The sequence below is a fragment of the Pipistrellus kuhlii genome, unplaced genomic scaffold, assembly GCF_014108245.1.
Source record: "Pipistrellus kuhlii isolate mPipKuh1 unplaced genomic scaffold, mPipKuh1.p scaffold_m20_p_6, whole genome shotgun sequence".
Classification (NCBI taxonomy): domain Eukaryota; kingdom Metazoa; phylum Chordata; class Mammalia; order Chiroptera; family Vespertilionidae; genus Pipistrellus; species Pipistrellus kuhlii.
Window position 1 is genome coordinate 52,119,839 of NW_023425562.1, and position 19,550 is coordinate 52,139,388.

General features: G+C 46.4%; 1 protein-coding gene across 2 annotated transcripts in view; it reads right to left on the reverse strand.

Annotated features, from left to right (window-relative positions):
- MMP24 (matrix metallopeptidase 24) overlaps positions 1-19,550 on the reverse strand; it is a 43,819-nt gene that overhangs the window by 17,436 nt on the left and 6,833 nt on the right. Inside the window, exons 3-5 of one of the 2 annotated variants that reach the window (XM_045574787.1) lie at positions 7,106-7,254; positions 3,182-3,298; positions 957-1,261 (exon numbers count right to left, since the gene is read on the reverse strand). In XM_045574787.1, the coding sequence (XP_045430743.1) occupies positions 957-1,261; positions 3,182-3,298; positions 7,106-7,254 (571 nt within the window). Of the gene's footprint in view, positions 1-956; positions 1,262-3,181; positions 3,299-7,105; positions 7,285-19,550 lie in introns of those variants that run through there. The other variant, XM_036417486.2, reaches the window with a different exon arrangement.

The window sequence follows — 19,550 nt, forward strand, 5'->3', positions numbered from 1 at the left end:
CCCTCTGTTCCTTTCCCCCCTAGACTCCTACTGCATTTTCTTTCCATTTCTGGTATATCCTCCAGAACCGGCTGCCTGTGACAGGGTGTTTTAGGTAATCGCCGTCTCCCAGACTTGTCCCTGGACTTCCAGAGGGCAGAGCCCATGGCTTTTTTTTTTTTTTTTTTTTTAATGTTTGGATCCCCTGGGTTGGGTATCATGTTTCATTGAAGTTGGAAGGAACCTCAGAGATCATCTAATCCATTCCCTCATTTTACAGGTGAGGAGACTGGGGGTGAATTATAATAGTTGTCCCTAGAGACATAGCCAGGTGGTTGAACTGTGGCACTGCCATTTATCTACCACCTATGCCACTTGAATCCCAAACTCGTCATTTAAACATTTATACACTTGCTGACTTATAAACATGTGCCTTATGAGTAAATATAGATGAGGGACTCTTTTGCAACCTGAAGAGTATTGTTATTGTTACTGAACAGTATTGAGTCTGGACCCATGTAATATTCATTAAATCATAGTGATGAAGAGCAAGTTATCCAAGGATGTTGTTCATGTGAGGTTGACATCAGGAAGCGAGCCAGTCACGTCATCCTATAAGATGGCCTTTGAAGCTGTCATCAGGCCAGAGCCTACCACTTTCAGACCCCACATTCAGCTTTAATTATTTTTAACGCTTTTCCCCAGCCTCTGACTCATTACTTTATCTCCTTTTCCATGCTCCAACTCCTCCCTCTGACTCACCCACTTAGACCATCTCACCCATCTCCATGGCCTTGACCCTGGTGGAGCACATTTGAATATTATGAGGGGCCATCGTTCCTACTCTTTTAAGTTCTTAGTTCTTGGACAAGAAGCTCTAGAAACTAGGAACTCATCTCATCTATGGTATCCTCCAGGTTCTTTCTCAGGGCTTCTGAGAAACCCAGGATTGATCCCCTGTTCCCTCATTGCCTTACCATCATGGTTGGCGTTTCCTAATGTCCATGGCTCATCTGAATCAAAGTGGGTGTCTCCTCCAATTCCGGGGCCAGGGAAGTAGGCATGAGCCAGGAATCCTCCTTCCCCATCAAATGGGGAACTGTCTCCATGGAAGCCAGAAGCAAAGAAGATCATGATGTCTGCCTCCTTCCGGTCACTTTTGATCTCATGGTATGGCACCTCTTCGAATGTCAGTGGGGTCACCTTCTGCCACACATCAAAAGCCTGGCGAATGGCTTTCCGTGTGTCTAGCTCACCCACCTTTGGGGTGTAGTTGTGAATGCTGGTGAGAGAGGGGAAGGAATTAGAATAGGGAAGAGCGGACAGAGTCAAAGATTAGCAGAACTTAAAGGAACATCAGAGTCTATAAGGCCAAATAGTCTTCAAATTTTGACACTTAGAATTCTGCTGAGGTGCCCTAGGGGTTGAGGGAAAGGCCGAGTAGACAAGGCTCTGGATTCCAAACCCTGCCTAAATCAGAGTATCTTTGGTTTAATCAATGTTTTGTATTTAGTCTCTGACAAAGTCTGTGTTGAATATTGGTTTTCTCTTCAATTTTTAGGGGGGAAAAAAGTTGGTGGATAGTAGTTTCTAAAATGTATGTTCTTCTGCCTGGCTGGTGTGGCTCACTCGTTGAGTGTTGACCTATGAACCAGGAGGTCACAGTTTGATTCCCGGTCAGGGCACATGCCTGGGTTGCAGGCTCCATTCCCAGTGGGGGCCATGCAAGAGGCAGCTGATCAATGATTCTCTCCCATCATTGATGTTTGTTTCTCTTTTTTAAAATACATTTTTATTGATTTCAGAGAGGAGGAAAGAGGGGGAGAGAGATAGAAACATCAATGATGAGAATAATTTATTGGCTACCTCCTGCACACTCCCCACTAGGGACTGAACTTGCAACCCAGGATCAATTATATACTGCTGGTCTACTTAAAAGCTGGTATAGGACAGTATATGATTTAATCAGTTATAGATTTAGCTATTTAAGGTTACTATATCCATATTGCATGGTTATCCACAATGGAGCATCACTGTTTCTGGATGTTCTGCCCAATGGACACCTGGAACAAGGATTATTCACCCATTTTAAAAGGCAAGAAGACTGAGGCTTAGAGAAGTTGGGTGCTAGAAGTTAAGTCAGGATTGCATTAGAATTCGGTTCTTTTTCTTGATCCACTCTACCTCTTCAGGAGACCCTAAGAGTCTATTCAGTTTCTAACCCAGATTCTTCAGTTTCTTTTTCTTGTCAGACTTCTGAAAGAATCTGATCTCTACAGCTTGTCAGCAGGAGAGCCCTTAGTTCTACTCTAAGATCTCTATGTTAAATCCTACCTCAGCACCCAGGAGTTCTACTCCAGATGGAATCAGAGTTTTATGAGGTGCCAACCAGAGCCCACCTGAGCCTGCCCTGTGTCTGGCTCTTGTCTGGCCCCACTCTGAATTCAAGCATCCGAGAATGCTGTGATGGGCTCCATCATCCCTGCTCTTGATTGCTGGTGTGACTTAAAGACTAATCCTTGGTTTCCCTAGACCAGTGGTCGGCAAACTCATTAGTCAACAGAGTCAAATATCAACAGTACAACGACTGAAATTTCTTTCGAAAGCCGAAAACCGACTTCTGTGTATGGGCCACAAAGTTTCAATCGCACTGTATGTGCACGCCCACACGTAGTATTTTGTGGAAGAGCCACACTCAAGGGGCCAAAGAGCCGTATGTGGCTCGGGAGCCACAGTTTGCCAACTACTGCCCTAGACAATCAGCGCATGACACTGTTGTGATTCAGGTCCCAGTCCTCTATAGTGCTTAAGAAACAGCTGGAAACCGGTGCTGGGAAGTCTGTCAGACTAAGTGGGGAAGGGACGTAGATCACAGAGAGTGTGGTTTTTTAAGCGGTGATAGGAGAATGGGCCCAGCTGTGGTTCTTTATCATAGCTAAACGTTACTGAACAATCCAGGCCCCAGTTTCCGTAACTAAACGTGATTGGAATGTAAACACAGTGGAGAACCCCTGAAGGACCAAATAAATCTGGATACAGCATCCTCTGGAAGCCACAAGAATGACAAGTCATAGGCTCTCAGCACCTGGCCCACGCCCTGATCACAGTCCCACCCAAGGTGTCAGCCTCTGAAACTCAGGCCAGGAAAAAAGAGAATGAATGTGGAGCCAAACCCAGGGAGGAAGAGAGAAAGTCAAAGCACCTGTAGGTGATGTGTTTCTGCCTCCACTTCTGTCCCGTGAGGGCATAACGCTTGTTTCTCCGCCTACGGCTCAAGTGGGGGTGATCAGGGACACCACATCGGGGTTTCTTCATCCATCTGGGCAGAGAGAAGACACATACACACCTACACTGTGGTCACTGAGCACTCTAGGAAGATGCTGCACAGTCCCCAGTCCCGGGGGTCACTGGAACCCTGGCTTTGATGGGTTCCCCAATAGGAACACAGTCGACTTATTCATTCATTCACTCACTCACTCACTCACTCACTCACAACTGAATATGCAGAAACACTGCTGCATATGAGACTGGGATCAGGAGAATGGGCTTGATAGTTCCAGCCCTACCACTAATCATCGGAGCCTAGGCAAGCGACTGAATCAGCATGAGCCTCCGTTTCCTCATCTACAACATGAAAATTCTAGTTCTTGCTGTGCTTAGGTCGTAGAGAGCCTCCAAGGAGGGCATACATGTGAAAATTCTCTGTAATGTTATTGAATCATATCATTTCCTGGCTTAAAACCCTCCTGTGACCCCCCCGAAACCTCTAGAATTAATTCAAAACTCCCTACCTTGGCTCACAGGGCCCCATGTGATCTAGTCCCTGCCTGCTTGTCCGATGACACCTTCAACCTTTCCCCCCTCGCACATTCTGCTCCAGCCACAGTGACCTCCTTGCTGTGCCTTGGACATGCTAAGAGTGTAGCCACTGCGGGGTCTTGGCAACGGCTGTTCCCTCTGCTTGCAACACTCTTCTTCACATGGTTTGTTCCCTTCGTTAAGGTGTCTGCTCAAACGTCACCCCTTCAGAGAGGACTTCCCTGCCCATCTTCTCTGAGGTTTATCCTGCTTAGCTTTTCTCCATAGCATTTACCATTCATGGAGATTATACCTTTGCATTTTTGTTTATTCTTTTTCTCTCACACCAGATTCTAAGCCACCTGAGGACAGGAACCGTGCCTGTGTCCCCAGTGCTGGCACAGTGCCTGGCACAGAAGGTGGTCGATAGTGGGTTGTCGAATTAGTGAGAACTGTTCAACAGTACAATGGTGGAGCTTGGAAGATGGCACATGCCCTGTTGTTCAAAAAGTGGCTAAACAACTGTAGGCCATAGAATGCAACTTTTAAATTTATAAGTCTGTTGCCTCTAGTAAATGGGAAAATCTTTGAGGACAGGAACTGAATCATATGCATCACTGTTTCCCTGGAAGTTAACCCAGTGCCTGGAACTAAAGTAAATCCTGATGACTGTACCAGTTACATCAGGGGACAGTAAGTCTCAGACATCGCTGGGATATAAAAAAGGGGCCTGGGTAGAAGATGTAAAAGCTCATGGCTGATTGGGGCCCAGGCCATCCAAGTCCCTGCTGGCCTAATGGCTATCTCACTGAACCGTAGCTTGGGATTGCCAGAAGGGAAAACGGTCTGACCTCATTTGCAGTTGTTGAAAGCAGTTGCCACTGGCAATATAGAAGAGAGACAGAATGTCATAACCAAATACAGTACAGTGTCTACATCATCTACAGTGCCCTACACTCAGAAATCAATAGTGAAAAACACAATAATAACAATACCATGCATTGGAATAAAAATTGATAATTTTCACAGTGTTTACATTAAAAAAATTTTTTTCCCCCTGATTCTCAATACAACTTTGTGAGGTAACCAGAAATTATTTATTCTCTGCATTATAGGTGAGGGAAAAGAGACACAGATAAATTGAGTAACGTGCAAAATATAACAAAACGGTGAGGTGGGGCTGTGACTTAGTTGAATGAATAAGTGAACTATTAATTTTCATGCTTAGCACAAGATGGGGTTAAAGGAACTGTTTGCTGAATGAATGAATGTATGAATGAATGAATGACTAGTGTGTGACATTTTCCAAGGTAGGCTCTCAAAAATAATACTTTGAATTGCTAACCTAGCTTCCTTTCACTGACAGTCCCTGGAGCCATCTCTGCAGTGGCAAGGCTGAGCAAGGCCTGGGAGGTTCGGGGGATGGGATGGCAGAGGGGCGGGGAGGGGAGAACAGGCCCAGAGGAGGCAGTGGACTGCCTGAGGCCACAGAGCTGGGGCCAAAACTAAGGTCTCTAAATCTTACCTCAAGCTCCTCCCCATTCTTGTTTTAAGTGTGACTGCCTTCTTCCTTTCCATGCCTCCAAATCAGCATTCCCCACCTTCCTGCAAAGAGGGGGCGGGGCAGAACCGCCAGTGGGAAATGCCATCCTCCTCCCTAAGATCATTCCCTCTGCCTCCTCCTCTTGTGTCCACCTGCCACACTCTGAACTCTGTCCAACAGGCCTGCGGCTTTCTGGAACGAGTGAAACCCAAGGCCAGGTGGTACCTCAGCAGAGACAACCGTGCTCCTGCCCCAGGATGCACTGCCATGAGCCCGGCACAAAGCCCTCAAAATAACCTCCTCTTTGAAAGGCGGCCGGGTCCTCGCTAACCAGCTCGCTCGTGGGGCCACAGGGCTATGGAGTCCATTGTACTCCCAGCACCATAGGAGCCGTCTAATGTATCATCTCTCAGAATTCCACAGGCTCACACTCAGAGAATCCTAGGAATAGAAAACATTTGGACAGAATGTTAGGATCATAAAATCCCACACTCACCAAACTTTAAAAGCTTAGACACTCAGTACAATGGAATCTAGAATTTGAGACTCATAATTCAACACCTCCCTTTGCAAACGAACAAGCAGAAGCCCAGAGAGATAATTCTCTCGCGGCATGACTCATCCAAGGGATGGATAGATCCTGGCTCCTCAATTGGGTGGATTTTCTGTTCTTTCACCAAATGCCTTCCCCACCTCCTCATCCAGCCAGCTCTCTCCTCCACCTGAGGTCAGGATCCAACCCCCACCTCCTTTCTCATGACTTCATGGTGTTTATGGCTTTTCTTAAACAGCTTCAATAACTTCCATGGCTATTTCTTAAACACACTGAAGCATGTCCAACTCTCTTCAAACTTAAAATAAACAAATAAAATTCATTCCTCTCTAGCTACCATCTATTCCTCCCTTTCACTATTGAAAGTTTTCCTACATTTGCCATCTCTCCTCCTCACCTCTCCTCCCCACTGCAACCTAATTTTGTCTCCACCATTCCTCAGAGCTTACAATGGCCTCTTTGTTTCTCAGCAGACATTTCTCAGGCTCCCATCTGACCAGCCTGCAGCCGCTGAGCTCATTTGCCATTCCCTCCTTCACTGCCATGACATCACAACCCCAGGCTCCTTAAGCCTCTCTGTCTGCTCCTTCTCAGCTTGCTTTGAGGGGCTCCAGCCCTGGCACTCTTCTCTTCCTCCTCTTTATACCCTCCCTGCGCCATCTCGACCTTCCTCGTGGCTGGTTTGTTATTACCTACTCAGTGTCTCCCTGAAACTCAGTGTTCCCTCTGAGTCCTAGGCTGATGTAGCCAGATGACTATTTTTCACTAAATGGTAAGCCTCTGGGGGTGGGGGTGGGGAGGGGCTGAGATCATAGGATCAAGCACAGGCACTCAGCAAACATTTGATAAATGGAAAAAAGTGTTGTCAACTTCTCTTCAAGTGTTCTCTGCATCAAGTGTCTTGTCTCGGGGAATGCTAGAGGGATGACTCATAGAACCACCAGCTCCAGAGTCAGAGGAAATCAGATAATCTACAGCTAAACCCCTCACTGTGCTGATGAGGAAGCCCGGGCCCCAAAGGGTTAAGTGGCTTGTCACACAGCACGGTTGTGGCAGAGCACATCCCAGCTCCGTAGGAAAGGGCATGGTGGGGTGCTGCCTCCCGGGATGACACTGAAGAGCAAAGGTGAGGAGGGTAGGATGGGCATGGTGTACACATGAGGCCATGACAAATGTGAACCTAAACGTAAGTCCAGAAGTTTCAAAGGCACAATGCCCTGTGCGAATCTTACTCGATTGTTGTCTGATCCAACACACCGGTGACTGGGATCCCGTAAAACTGCTGCATAGTGGAGACAGCGGACTGTAAGGCCTTCCCTGAGTGCAACGCGGGCGCCCGGGAGTCATAGGGAAGCAGATAGCCATAGGACTTCAGCCAGCTCTGAAAGACACGGGAGAGGAAAGGATGCATTATGCGGGAGAAGCCTCTGTTCCACCTGGCGGAGACCTGCCCTGGAGACGGATCATTTCACCCAGGGGGCCTGAGGACTCGCGCTCTGATTTCTCCCTCCTCGACTCGCTCCTGGAGACGTGCAAATTTATCTCCAGAAAGCACAGCTCATGTTGGCTTACTCTCTGCTACAAACCTTTCACTGATCGCTACTGGCTCCAGAATAAAGATTAAATTTGCATTCAAGGCTTTCTACTATCCTGACTCTTTGCTCATCCATTGAGTGGTTTGCACTGACAGATGTGACATATGACCAGACATGCGAGGGCACAGGAACAGTCCATTTTCTGAAAGAGAGTGGCCTTCCAGAAACCTACATGTCTACAGCCAGAGTCTGAGGAAGAATTATGCTGTAGAATATTTACTGGCGTGAGGTTACATATATTCTTTACTGCTAACCCCTCCTAAAAAGCAAGCCATTAAAAACATATAAAAACAAAACAATATTGATATTTAACTTAAATATCAATACATAAACATATGCATAGAAAAGCTTATAAGGACACAATAATAGTATGGTTACGTAAGAGAATTTCTTATTTTTAATAAATACACACTGAAATATTTAGGTTTACATTAGGGTATATCATATCTGCAACTCTTTTTAAAATGAGCTCAGGAAAAAAAAAAGTAGAAAGAGAGAGAGAGAGGAAACAGATGTAGTAAAATGTTAATAGCTGGGGAACCAGGTGAAAGGTGTTCAGTAATTCTTTGTCCTATTCTTGAAAACTTTTCTGAAAATCTGAAATAATGTCAAAAATTTTATGTAAAAAAGAATAAATATCCTTTGTTATAGTATCTTGGGGGACTTCTTTTTTTGCTCTTTTTTCTAAGTTTTATGCATGGGGTCATTAAAAATAAAAAGGAGAAAAAAGAGCAAGAGAATCTGAAGTAGCTTGGATAATGAAGCTCAAACAAAGCAATGAATCTGAAAGGCAGCGAAGTAAAGACAATTATTCCCACTAATGAGCATGAGGAGATGGAAGCCTGAAGAAACCAGAGCACCAGGAATCACTTGTGGCATCAATTGGAGAATGAGAAAAACATCCCTGTCTTTCCTGAACCCATAAGCATTTACAGGAGCCTCCTGAGTGCTTGTCTCTAAGCCAGACAGAACCTGTGCCCCTCCACAGAGGATTGTCCTGAACCAGATGAGCTCATGGAAGAAAAAATGTAGGCAACCATATTCCTCCCTCTCTATCTATAGCTTTTGGTTCTTGTTTCTATCTGAACAGTTTTATTGTGGCTATGCCTGTTATTACTATTACAAGTCAAATCAAGCCATTTTTGGAAGGAGGCAAACCAGAAACTGTAAATATTTTCTTTACCAAAGGTGACTAACATCTTTATTGTCTTGTGATAAAATCCATTGGACTGATTAAAAACAGCATGGCTCATGGCTGAGTGTCAACCTATAAACCAGGAGATCATGTTCAATTCTGGTCTGGGCATATGCCTGGGTTGCTGGGTCCCCAATAGGGGGCAGGTGCAGAAGGCAGCCAATCAATGATTCTCTTTCATCATTGATGTTTCTCTCTCCCTCCCTCTTCCTCTCGGAAAGTTATAAAGATATGTATTTTTTAAAAACACAAAAACAGCCCAGCCAGCATGGCTCAGTGTTTGAACGTTGACCTAAGAACCAAGAGTTCACGGTTTGATTCCTGGTCAGGGCCAATGTCCAGGTTGTGGGCTCAATCCCCAGTATGGGGCATGCAGGAGGCAGCTGATCAATGATTCTCATCATTGATGTCCTATCCCTCTCTCCCTCTCCCTTCATCCCTGGAAACAATAAAAAATACACTTTTAAAAAAATCCAATGTGTACAGGGTTCTATGGGAGAACAAAAGAAGGGTGTCTTAGCCACATGGGGGCAGGGACAGGGAGAGAGGAGAGCTTGGGGGAGGCCTCTGAGTGAAGTTGGGATCAGAGCTGTTTTGGTGGATATGGCACGTGCAATTGTCTGGAGCTGTGAGGGAGCCTGGCACATCTGAGCATTCTTTAAAATGGCACAACTTGAGGGAGGGCTGTGTGGTGATGTGTAGAGAGGGTTGGAAAGGAAGAAAGTGGAGAGGTGATATACAGGGTGTGGCAAAAGAATGTTTACAGTTGTTTGTATGGAAAATAATCTGAGAATAAACCTTGTGTTTTGAGTACTCACCACTGTACATCTGTGTTTGCCCCACCCTGTATAATAATCTATTTACCAAAAGGACAAATTACAAAGAATCGCTTGTGACTCGATTGTGGCCTAGGATCAGCCAAAAAATTGAGCTTCCATTTTCTTATTTATAAAATGTAAACAACAATTCCTCCTCCCCAGATGGTTATTAAGATGAAATGAACAAATGCACCTGACATAATCACCCAAAAGGTGTGTGTGACCTCCTTTTTCTTTGGGTAACATGCATGTTGATCCCCAATAGGGAGCAGGTGCAGAAGGCAGCCAATCACATTCTCCCACATTCTCCCTGAACCAAGAGCCAGTCCTACTGGGTCCTTTGAAGGCAGGACATTGTCATGGTCAAGCCTACTTGCTCTCAGGTGATCTATGGGCATAACCTCTCAACTGCACATGAGAAACATCAGCTGACTTGAATTGTGCGCTCTTTACCCTGTTTATCAACTTCTTAGGACCAAACACAATCACTTCTACCAAACTTGAGCTTAAGGAAAATGATTTCCCTACAGGATTCTGTATGTTTTTGTTTTTGTTGTTGTTGTTGTTTTTGTTTTTGGTTTCAGAAAATGAACACTGGGTAACAAGTGGTTTTCCTTTTTGGCCTTTCTGCCACGGAATCTTTCAGCCAAATCTATAGCAAAAGTGTTGAACACATAGATGCTTGAAAGTAGCTATTATTTTTTTTTTCATCCTTCTGACCACCACGGTATGTTTCATCCTTAAAAGTCTTACTTAAGAACATTGTTTCAATCTGTAAACTGCTGAGAGCCCTTCCAAAAAGAGGTATGGTACAAATAAAAAACAAATCCAATTCTTCTCTAAAAATCCTACTAAAATGAATTATGGCATTTGGGAAATGGCTGGGGCTCTTTGGACAGATACTGCTGACAAACCAGTCAGCCAACTGATTATTTTTTTGATTACCTACCTCTAAACTAGCATGGAATTTAAGACTCTTCTCCCCTCCTGCTCTCATTACGGCTTATGGTAGGGGGCAGGGTACAGGGAACTTTAGGCATAAACCCACTCCAGCCTTCTAGGGCATCAGGAAATTAAAAGTATCTCCTCCTCAGTAAAGGGCAGGCTGACTTCCCCAGGTCCTTCTCTGGGACATTCCAGCAAGAGGCATCTCAAAGCCAATCGGATCCATTATGAAGGTCCCAGAGTCTATCTCAGAAGCTACAGGAGTTAAGATCTAAGCACTCAAGTCCTAGGTAAATGTCTGGGTCGGGACCAAACATCGGAATGGATCAGCCTTCGCTGGGTTCTGCTTCCCTCCCATGCTCACTGCGGACAATCCTCAGAGCTCAGGGGCAGGCGCCTATGAAGGGAAGTGGGGGCAGGAGAGGTGGTGAAATGGCAGCTCTACACCAGGGAACAGGGCACTGAGCTTGGACCTGGTGCATGCCCAATAGCATATGCGCATGGTGTGTTAGAGGGTAGGAGGCCAAGGACTCTGGACTAGCCACCAGACAGTCCCAACTGCTGTTGCTTAACTCTCTCTCTGCCCCTCACTTGTTCTGTGACCCGGGCAGTTCTCTGACTGCCCTTGGCAGGAGCCTCTGATGTTGGAGCAAGTCTTCCAAACTCATCATAGCAATTCCAAAACATGCCCTGCCCTTCCACACGTCCAGGCTGCTCTTGCTGCCTCCAAACCCCATGCTCTTTATCTGTGTGAGCAAACTCCTCCTTTGGGTCTGGCTGAAATGTCATCTCCTTCGGTAAACCTTCCGGAACTCTCCCGGGCAGAACTCCCAGGTGCCCTGGTTGCTCCCGAAGTGCCTTACTCCTCTACCACTCTAACCACAGCCGCCACAGCGCCACATCTGATGGTGACATGTTTTCCTCACTAGATTGAGTTCCTGAGGAGCTCATAATTATTTTCGTATTTTCGATGGTACTTAGCACAGTGCCTGGCATAATAAATAATGAACGAATAGATGAACAGTTCGTCTAGGAGGCAAAGTCTGGGTACCAAAAAAAGGAATTTCGTCTTGGCAAGGTTTAATGAGTAATGCACACGAAAGCACCAAGCACAATTCTTGGTATCTGTTACAAGTGAGGGGAAAACATTTGCTGAAATTCAATCTATTGTAGTTTGACTTCTTTGTTTAAAGAAGCAATAGGGCCCATTGTCCCATCTGGGAATAAAAAAAATCCACTAAAGGAAAACTCCTCATTCAGTTTTAAACAAAATGACCCACCTTTCATCTTTTTGCACCTGGATCCATTAATCAATATCACCAGCCACGTCATAAGTCTGACCTTTACAGCTCAGTTAACCAACTCTAAGATGTCTGTCACCCTTTAAGTGCTGAAAGAGGTGTAAACCCAGAGGAAAGTGAGAAAAGTCTCAGAGCGCAGAGCAGGGACCAAAATAGCTGGGCTGAACCAAAGATGTACTAGTAGCGATCACAGACCGCAGAGTGTGATTGGTCTGCTGGCCACAAGGTGGGATTTGGTTCTTGAGAAGCCAAAGCGGAGACATTCAGAATTGGTGGCAGACAAAGGAGGAAGCAGAGAATAACATGGAGAAAAGAGTGTAGCCCAAAGATGGAAGAGAGTGGCAGACAGCAGAGGTGGTGGTAAGATCAGATGTGGCAATGGAGGCAGCAAGAAACAGACCAACTGGTGGTGGTGCTGTTTGCTCTTGGAAAACAGACATGATCATGGGTGGGGAGGTGGCGGGGAGTGGGAGGGAGAGAAAGATGTATCAGTTAAAATCGTGTGAACTCCGGGAGGTGTGCAGGAGCGTCGCACCTGGTTGGATGGGAGCTCCTGGGAGGCTTGGAGAAGGATCAGGTGTTTGATCGGAAATGCGGTGGGGAAGGTGTTATCAAAAAGGCCAGAGGTGATGTTTATTAAAAAAGGGTAGGCAGGAAGGTGTCACATTTGAAAGCATGGACTAGAACGAGGGAGAAAGAATAAAGGAATTTGATCAAAGCATTTGGGCAACCAAGGCCACAATCCAGGGTGATGATGTGAGTGACAGGAACAAGGCATTGGTCTCCACAAGCACAGGAGGTCCAAGTCCGGTTCTGAAGGCTGCATGTGTAGAGGGACGGTGGCAAACTGGAGCGTGACTAAGGGAGAGTGGCCAGGAAGGCCAGGGAGCCAGGAGCCATGTTCTGTGAGGAAAGGTGAGGCTTTGTAGGCTGAAGAAGAGAGCTGCAGGGGACATGACAGTCTTCAAAAGTCAAATGGCTACGGATGAAGGAGATTTATATTCTGGTTGGCACAGTGCAAAACCAAGACAACAGGACAGAGATCTTGACTCACGTAGAAACAACTTTTTAACAGAGATGTCCTAATTATAAGGACAATTATAATAAGGTAGCTACGATTTTTAGAACGCCTGCTATATACCCGGCATTGCGCTTGGCACTCTAGAATGTGATGACCCCACGAGGTAGGAATTATGATCCCTGAATTGCAGACGAGGAAACTGAGGTTCAGAGAGGTTATGTAACCACCCAGAGCACAAAGCTATTAAGTGGTAGGATTCAAACTAGGTATTCTTTCCTTATCACAATGCTTATCACACAGTGCTGTAATCATGTGTTGATTCACATCTATTCTTGACTAATACAGTGCCTGATGGCAGGGCCAGAGTCTGTCTGTCTTTATTATTGTATCCCCATACCTAGCCCAGGGCCTGTCATAAACATGTATTTATTGAGTAAAGATGAGTTGATGGGTTCAGAGCAGGGTTTCTCAGTCTCAGCACTACTGATACTTAGGGCCAAATGATTCTGTTACAGTGGGGGGCTGTCCTGTGCACGGTAGGGTGTTCAGCAGCATCCTTGGCCTCTACCACTCGATGCCAGATGTCTCAGACATTGCTGAAAGTTTCCCCGAGGTAGACAAAATTGCCCCCAACTGAGAACCACTACTATAAAAGGATTCCTATCCAAGGCTGCGTGACTCCTCTAAGGGAACTTTCGACCCTAACTTCTGTTTTCGGGGAAGCATAGGCGTTCAGTCAGTAGCCTCTTGGGATGTGGTTCAGAGTGAGAGCTGGTTTCCTTATTGGGGCCGGTGGCCGGGAGCAGGCTTGCTGCAGGATGCAGAGAGCAGTGAAGACGGAGACAGCTCAGAGTATGTTGAGGGTCGGGGTTAAGAGTGTGCAATCTGGAGACAAACTGTGCTGGGTTCAAATCCTGATTCTTTCATTTACTTGTTACATGACCTTAGGCAAATCATCCAGCCTCTCTACTGCTTACTTCCCTCATCCACCTCAGGTCATTCACAGGTGCCTCTTGGAGTGCTTGTGAAATTAAGTAACATAATACGTGGCATTAAGAACTCAGCAAAAGCCGGGACCGGTTTGGCTCGGTGGATAGAGCATCGGCTTGGGGACTGAGGGGCCCCAGGTTCGGTTCCGATCAAGAGCATGTACCTTGGTTGCGGGCATATCCCCAGTGGGGGGTGTGCAAGAGGCAGCTGATCGATGACTCTCTCTCATTGATGTTTCTAGCTATCTCTCTCCCTTCCTCTCTGTACAAAAATCAATAAAATATATTTAACAAAAAAAAAAAAAAAAGAACTCAGCAAAAGATAGCAATAATAATGACTAATGACTATCATTTTCCTGGTAGGTGACAAACAACGCCAATCACCTCACTGTACTGTAGCCCCAAACACTAAGAATGTGTTCCTCAGTGTGCAGTCCTTTGTGTCATGGGTTGTCAGTATTGCATCATCTGGGGAGCTTGTTCGAATTGCATATTCCCAAACCTTGAGCCTAGATCTATGGCACTAAATCAGAGACGCTGAGACTGGGAACTGGGGATCTGTACCTCAGGTGTTTCTGTGGCCTACTAAAGTTTGAGAGCCACTACGGTAAGAACCTTTGGGAGTGATGACCCGGTGCCATGAGATGTGTCACCTCTAGTTTACTACGGCAGAAAGAATGTTACCCACTTAGAAAAGCCAGCACCTACCCTCTGTGGCTCAGCTCTGCTCTCACCTGTGGGTCCTTTGCCTGCCCACCTCCTGGGCCAGCCCTAACTTCAGCAAACAGCCCATCAGAACCCCAACCTTGAGATTCCATTGTGTCATTGCATAGTAGCATCAAGAGTGGCCCAGCCAAAACCGGTTTGGCTCAGTGGATAGAGTGTTGGCCTGTGGACTACAGGGTCCCAGGTTCGATTCCCGTCAAGGGCATGTACCTTGGTTACGGGCACATCTCCAGTAGAGGATGTGCAAGAAGCAGCTGATTGATGATTCTATCTCATCGATGTTTCTAACTCTCTATCCCTCTCTCTTCCTCTCTGTAAAAAATCAATAAAATATATATTTTTAAAAAATAGTGGGCCAAGATCATCCTTCCCCATAAAACTGGGTGTTTGCCTCAATTCCCCGGTCTGGTATTCAGGTCTTAAGCTGAGATTGCTATGATCCTAATCTGTTTCTCAGAGCCTCAGATTCCTTGCCTGGTTCTCAGTCCCTTCCAGAGAGTGAGACTCTAGTCCACATGTGTCAAACACAAGGCCCGCGGGCCAAATCCGTCCCGCCAGGCCTTGCAATGTGGCCCGCACCGCGCTGTCATCACTGCACTCTGCTGCGTTTCCATCACAATGACAGTTTATGACTGTTCAGTAAACCATTCGGCCCGCGATTTAGGCTGGATTTTAGATTTTGGCCCCTTCTCTGATTGAGTTCGACACCCCTACTCTAGTCCCTAACTTCTATTGCCTAACTTTGCTCTTTTCAGTTGAGTAAGCTGGTGCAAATGACTTAGCTTCTTTTCCTCTGTCTGTTAAATGGAGAATGATAAAAGAAGGCTTGTTAGGCCTGGCTGGTGTGGCTCTGACCTATGAACCAGGCAGTTATGGTTTGATCCCAGGTAGGGCATGTGCCCAGGTTGCAGGCTCAATTCCCAATAGGGGGCGTGCAGGAGGCAGTTGATCAACGATTCTCTCTCATCATCGATGTTTCTCTCTCTCTCTTCCTTCCTCTCTGAAATCAATAATAAAAAAATATATTGTTATAAATGGGCTTGTTAAGCGGATTCAGTGAGATGTTGCACTGTGGTAGGTAAAATAATAGTCCTTCAAAGAAGTCTACATCCTAATCTCCCAATCCTGTGACTCTGTTACCTTATGTGGCAAAGGGAGTTTACAGATGTGATTAAGTTAAAGGACCTTCAGTGGGGAAGATAATCTCAGGTTACCCAAGTGGGCTCCATGTAATCACCAGGAAGTGATTAAGGAGGCAGGAGCATCAGAGTCAGAGAAGGAGAGGTAATAATATACACAGGCGTCACAGTGATGCCATTGCTGGAAGGGGCCACAGGCCCAGGAATGTGGGTGGCCTCCAGAAGCTGAGAAAGACAAGGTATGAATTCTCTCTAGAGCCTCCAGAAGGAATGCAGTCCTGCCAACACCTTGATTTAAGTCCCATTGTGAGCTCCCGACCTCCAGAACTGTAAGAGAATATGTCTGTGTTGTGGTGATTTGTTTCAGCAGCAATAGGAAACTAAGATGCATGTAAAGCATTGAGCAGGTCTTGGCACACAGGATGCATTCTCACAATGTCACTGTCTGTGCTCTTACTCCCGCACTCTCCAGCGATAGGTTGACCCCCTTTGGCCATTGCTGCCAGAAAAAGTCACTGTGTCTCTTTGGAGACTCCTCAGAGATCAGCCCTATTACTGTGTCTTTCCTCCCCAATGCCTGTCCCAATGCCTGTTTCCTCCTCTACCCATACAGCTGAGGCTCCAGCCTTGCCACTGAGCCCACCTGAGTTATAACTAATTTTTTAAAATATATTTTATTGATTTTTTTTATAGAGAGAAAGGGAGAGGGAGAGGGAGAAACATTGATCAGCTGCCTCCTGCAACCCTCCCCCCCCCGCCCCCAACCACCACTGGGGATGTGCCTGCAACCAAGGTACATGCCCTTGACTGGAATCAAACTTGGGACCTTTCAGTCCACAGGCCAATGCTCCATCCACTGAGCCAAACCAGTTAGGGCATGACTAATTTTTGAATACTTTAAACTGGAAGGCTTAACCATTCAGGTATCTAGAAAATGCCTCGGCCAACCATACTTAGAAAGCATCGAAGTTAGCATGCTTGTTTTGCAGAAGAGAAAAATAAATCTGAGAGAGGGAGAAATTACTTATCTAAAATCAAAGAGCAAGTTGGTAGAGAAGCTGAAAATGGAGCCACATGTCCCTGCCTCCTAGGGAGGGTTCCCTCTGTCATGCTATACCCTCCACACGAGCTCTAGTTTGCCTGCAAAGGCTGTGTGTATGTGTGTGTGTGTGTGTCCCGCCCTCACAGCCTATCTAAAAAGGGCTCTCAGGATCGCCCACAATGCCCAACTTAGTTTCTTGACAAACACCTTAATGGCGCGGTGTTGCCTCTTGGCTGCCACCAGCTCCTGAGTGGGTGGTGAGTGCACTGGCGGGAATTCCCCGGTGTTCTGCACAGTGTCCTTGGCCCGCTCCCAGGAGGCCACCACACGCAGACAACCGCCATGCCCAGGGCGGCGGCACTTTTGGGGTTTGGGGTCAGCTCTGCGGTGTCTGAGTTTTCCAACGTGGGGAGGCCTCCCCCCAAGGCAGGAGTGCGGCAATGCCCTCGTTCACTCCCTAAGGAGGGAGGAGTCTTCGCCTTCCCCGCCCTCTCCACTGCAAACCTGCTCGGGTCCTGTCCCCGGGGCTTGACTTATTGATGAGTTAGAAGGGGGAAGACCATGGAGAGGCCTTATTTTCTCAACTCTAAGAGGCAGATGGCTGAACTAGATAGCTTGGGTAATTATATGAAGTTCTATTATTTTAGTTTAATTTGATTCAGTATGGAGCTTCTGGTTTCTCACTGCCACTCTAAAAATCCATGCTCCTTATCATGGTGCTCAGCAAGCTTTTGCCATCTGAGCCTTATCTTCTGTCTTTATATTCCTACCCCTTCATTGTCCACCCCAAGGTCCCCCTACTCTAGCCACAGACCTTCTTGTGTTGCCTGGACACATTCTGTAGGTCCCTTCCTCTGTACCTCTTTCATCCCTTCCCCTCCGATGTCTTTCCTTCGTGTATTCTGGCCTCTCCCTGATAAACTATTAAATATCCTACAAAATGCAACTTGAATGCCACTTCACTCGGGAGGGCTCTCCCGGGTCAGGTGAACTCCCTCTGTGCTCCCAATGGCATCACATGCACCCTCACGGACAGCACCCGCCACAGCACATTGTAAGAAGTGGTTCACGCGCCTCTCGCCCCTCACGGAACCCCTCCTTACACGGCCTGGTGGGAGAGGTGGACATGGGAGGACTGGGCGTTTCCTTGCCGTTGTGGTAAGTGGCGTGAAGGAAAAGGAGACGGTGCTGTGCCAGGGTTCGACAGGAGACGCGTCTGTGGTGTCAGGGAGGGCCTCCCAGAGGGTGACACCTCAGCTGGAATCTGGGTGTGAGTGAAAGAGGTAATGGTGGAATGATGAGGATCCCAGGAAAAAGACCATCTTGTTGACTTCCTCAGGTGGGAAGGAGCCTGTGCCTCAGAAAAAAGGCCAAGGTGGCGGGAGCTTTCTGAGGAGGTGGTACAGAAGGAAGCTGGCAAGCTGGGCAGAACTCAGCGATACTGGGCCTCGGCCTTAGAGGCATCCTGCTGGGTGCTGGCTACAGGGGGCTTGTGACACTATTCATCCTGCTTTCATGTGTCTTTAAATTTTTCCCTAATAAGAGCGAAAAGGAAGAAGTAGTATAGTAATAGTAGTTTTAGCCTTTATGCTAAAAATAAATTTATTTATCTAACTATTTATTTATTTATCATATTTATAAGAGTGAAAGGGAGGAGGAAGAAGAGATGAGGAGAGGGAGAGAGAGAGAGAGAGAGAGAGAGAGAGAGAGAGAGAGAGAGACATGGATGTGAGAGAGACACATTGATTGGCTGCCTCCCTGACTGGACCCGGGAATTGAACCTGCAACCCAGGTCCGGGCCCTTGACGGGAAATCAAACCTGTGACCCTTCAGTGTGTGGCCTGATGCTCTAACTACTGACCCATACCAGTCAGGGCCTAAAAGCAATTCTAAGCAAGCATGATCAGGTTTTTTGTTTGATTTTAATTTTTTAAATTAAATATTTTAAGAGTCCAAAATCATATAAAATAATAAAATAAATGTTGGCTAACCACCAACCAGCTTTGTTAAACCTTAGCTTTTGCCATATTTACTTCAGATATAACTGACCCCTTGTAGATTTATTTTTAAAAGGTCACTCTGGCTGCTATTTGGAGAAGGATTAGAGGCAGGAAAAGAGGCTGATCAGGTAGGAAGTTTTTGACATCCAGATGTGACATGCTGTAAGCATAGTCTAAGGTGAAGGCAGTGGAAGTGGAGAGACGTGGACACAGGGAAGATCCACACAGGAGGTGGGGTAGCTGGGGCTTGGTGATTGATTGTGTTGCGTTGGGGCACAGAGAACCATGCACATGACTGCTTACGGTATATAACTGAGTTTTAAAAGACCATTGCTAACAAAAATTGTTAATAACAATGTCTTATTTTTCTATGTCTACTTTATTATAACAACACGATATGATCTGTGAGGAAGTACTATCTTTTATGTAGATGGCTTTGCTGTTATTCTATATATCATTAAAGTCTGGCTCAAAGTTGGCTTTTAAAACGAATGCATGGAGTAAGGATGAAGAAAAACTAGTGAACGACTTGAATGGAATCAATGCTGAACCCAGAGAACCTAGATGATTTGTTCCCGAATCGCTCAGATGGAGGGGGCCAGAGCCGGCATTCGCTGCTTTCATCCACAGCTGTATCCCTGAAACAGGCACACAGACCTAAGTTGTGCTAAGAAAGCTGAGCGCATCCAGGGCAGGGGCCAGCGCCCAGAGCAGCTTCAGAACAGGCCCCGTCCCTCCACCTTCTCCGCATGGCTCTGAGCGGGTCGGTTCTGTGCTCAGGAACCTTTAATGACTCCCCTCAGCCTTTGGAAGAAAGCCAATGGCACAATCTGCTCTCAGCCTCCCTCTCCAGCCTCTTCTTCTCATTCACTCTTACTGGAAATAGCAAGTAACTCAATGCCCCAG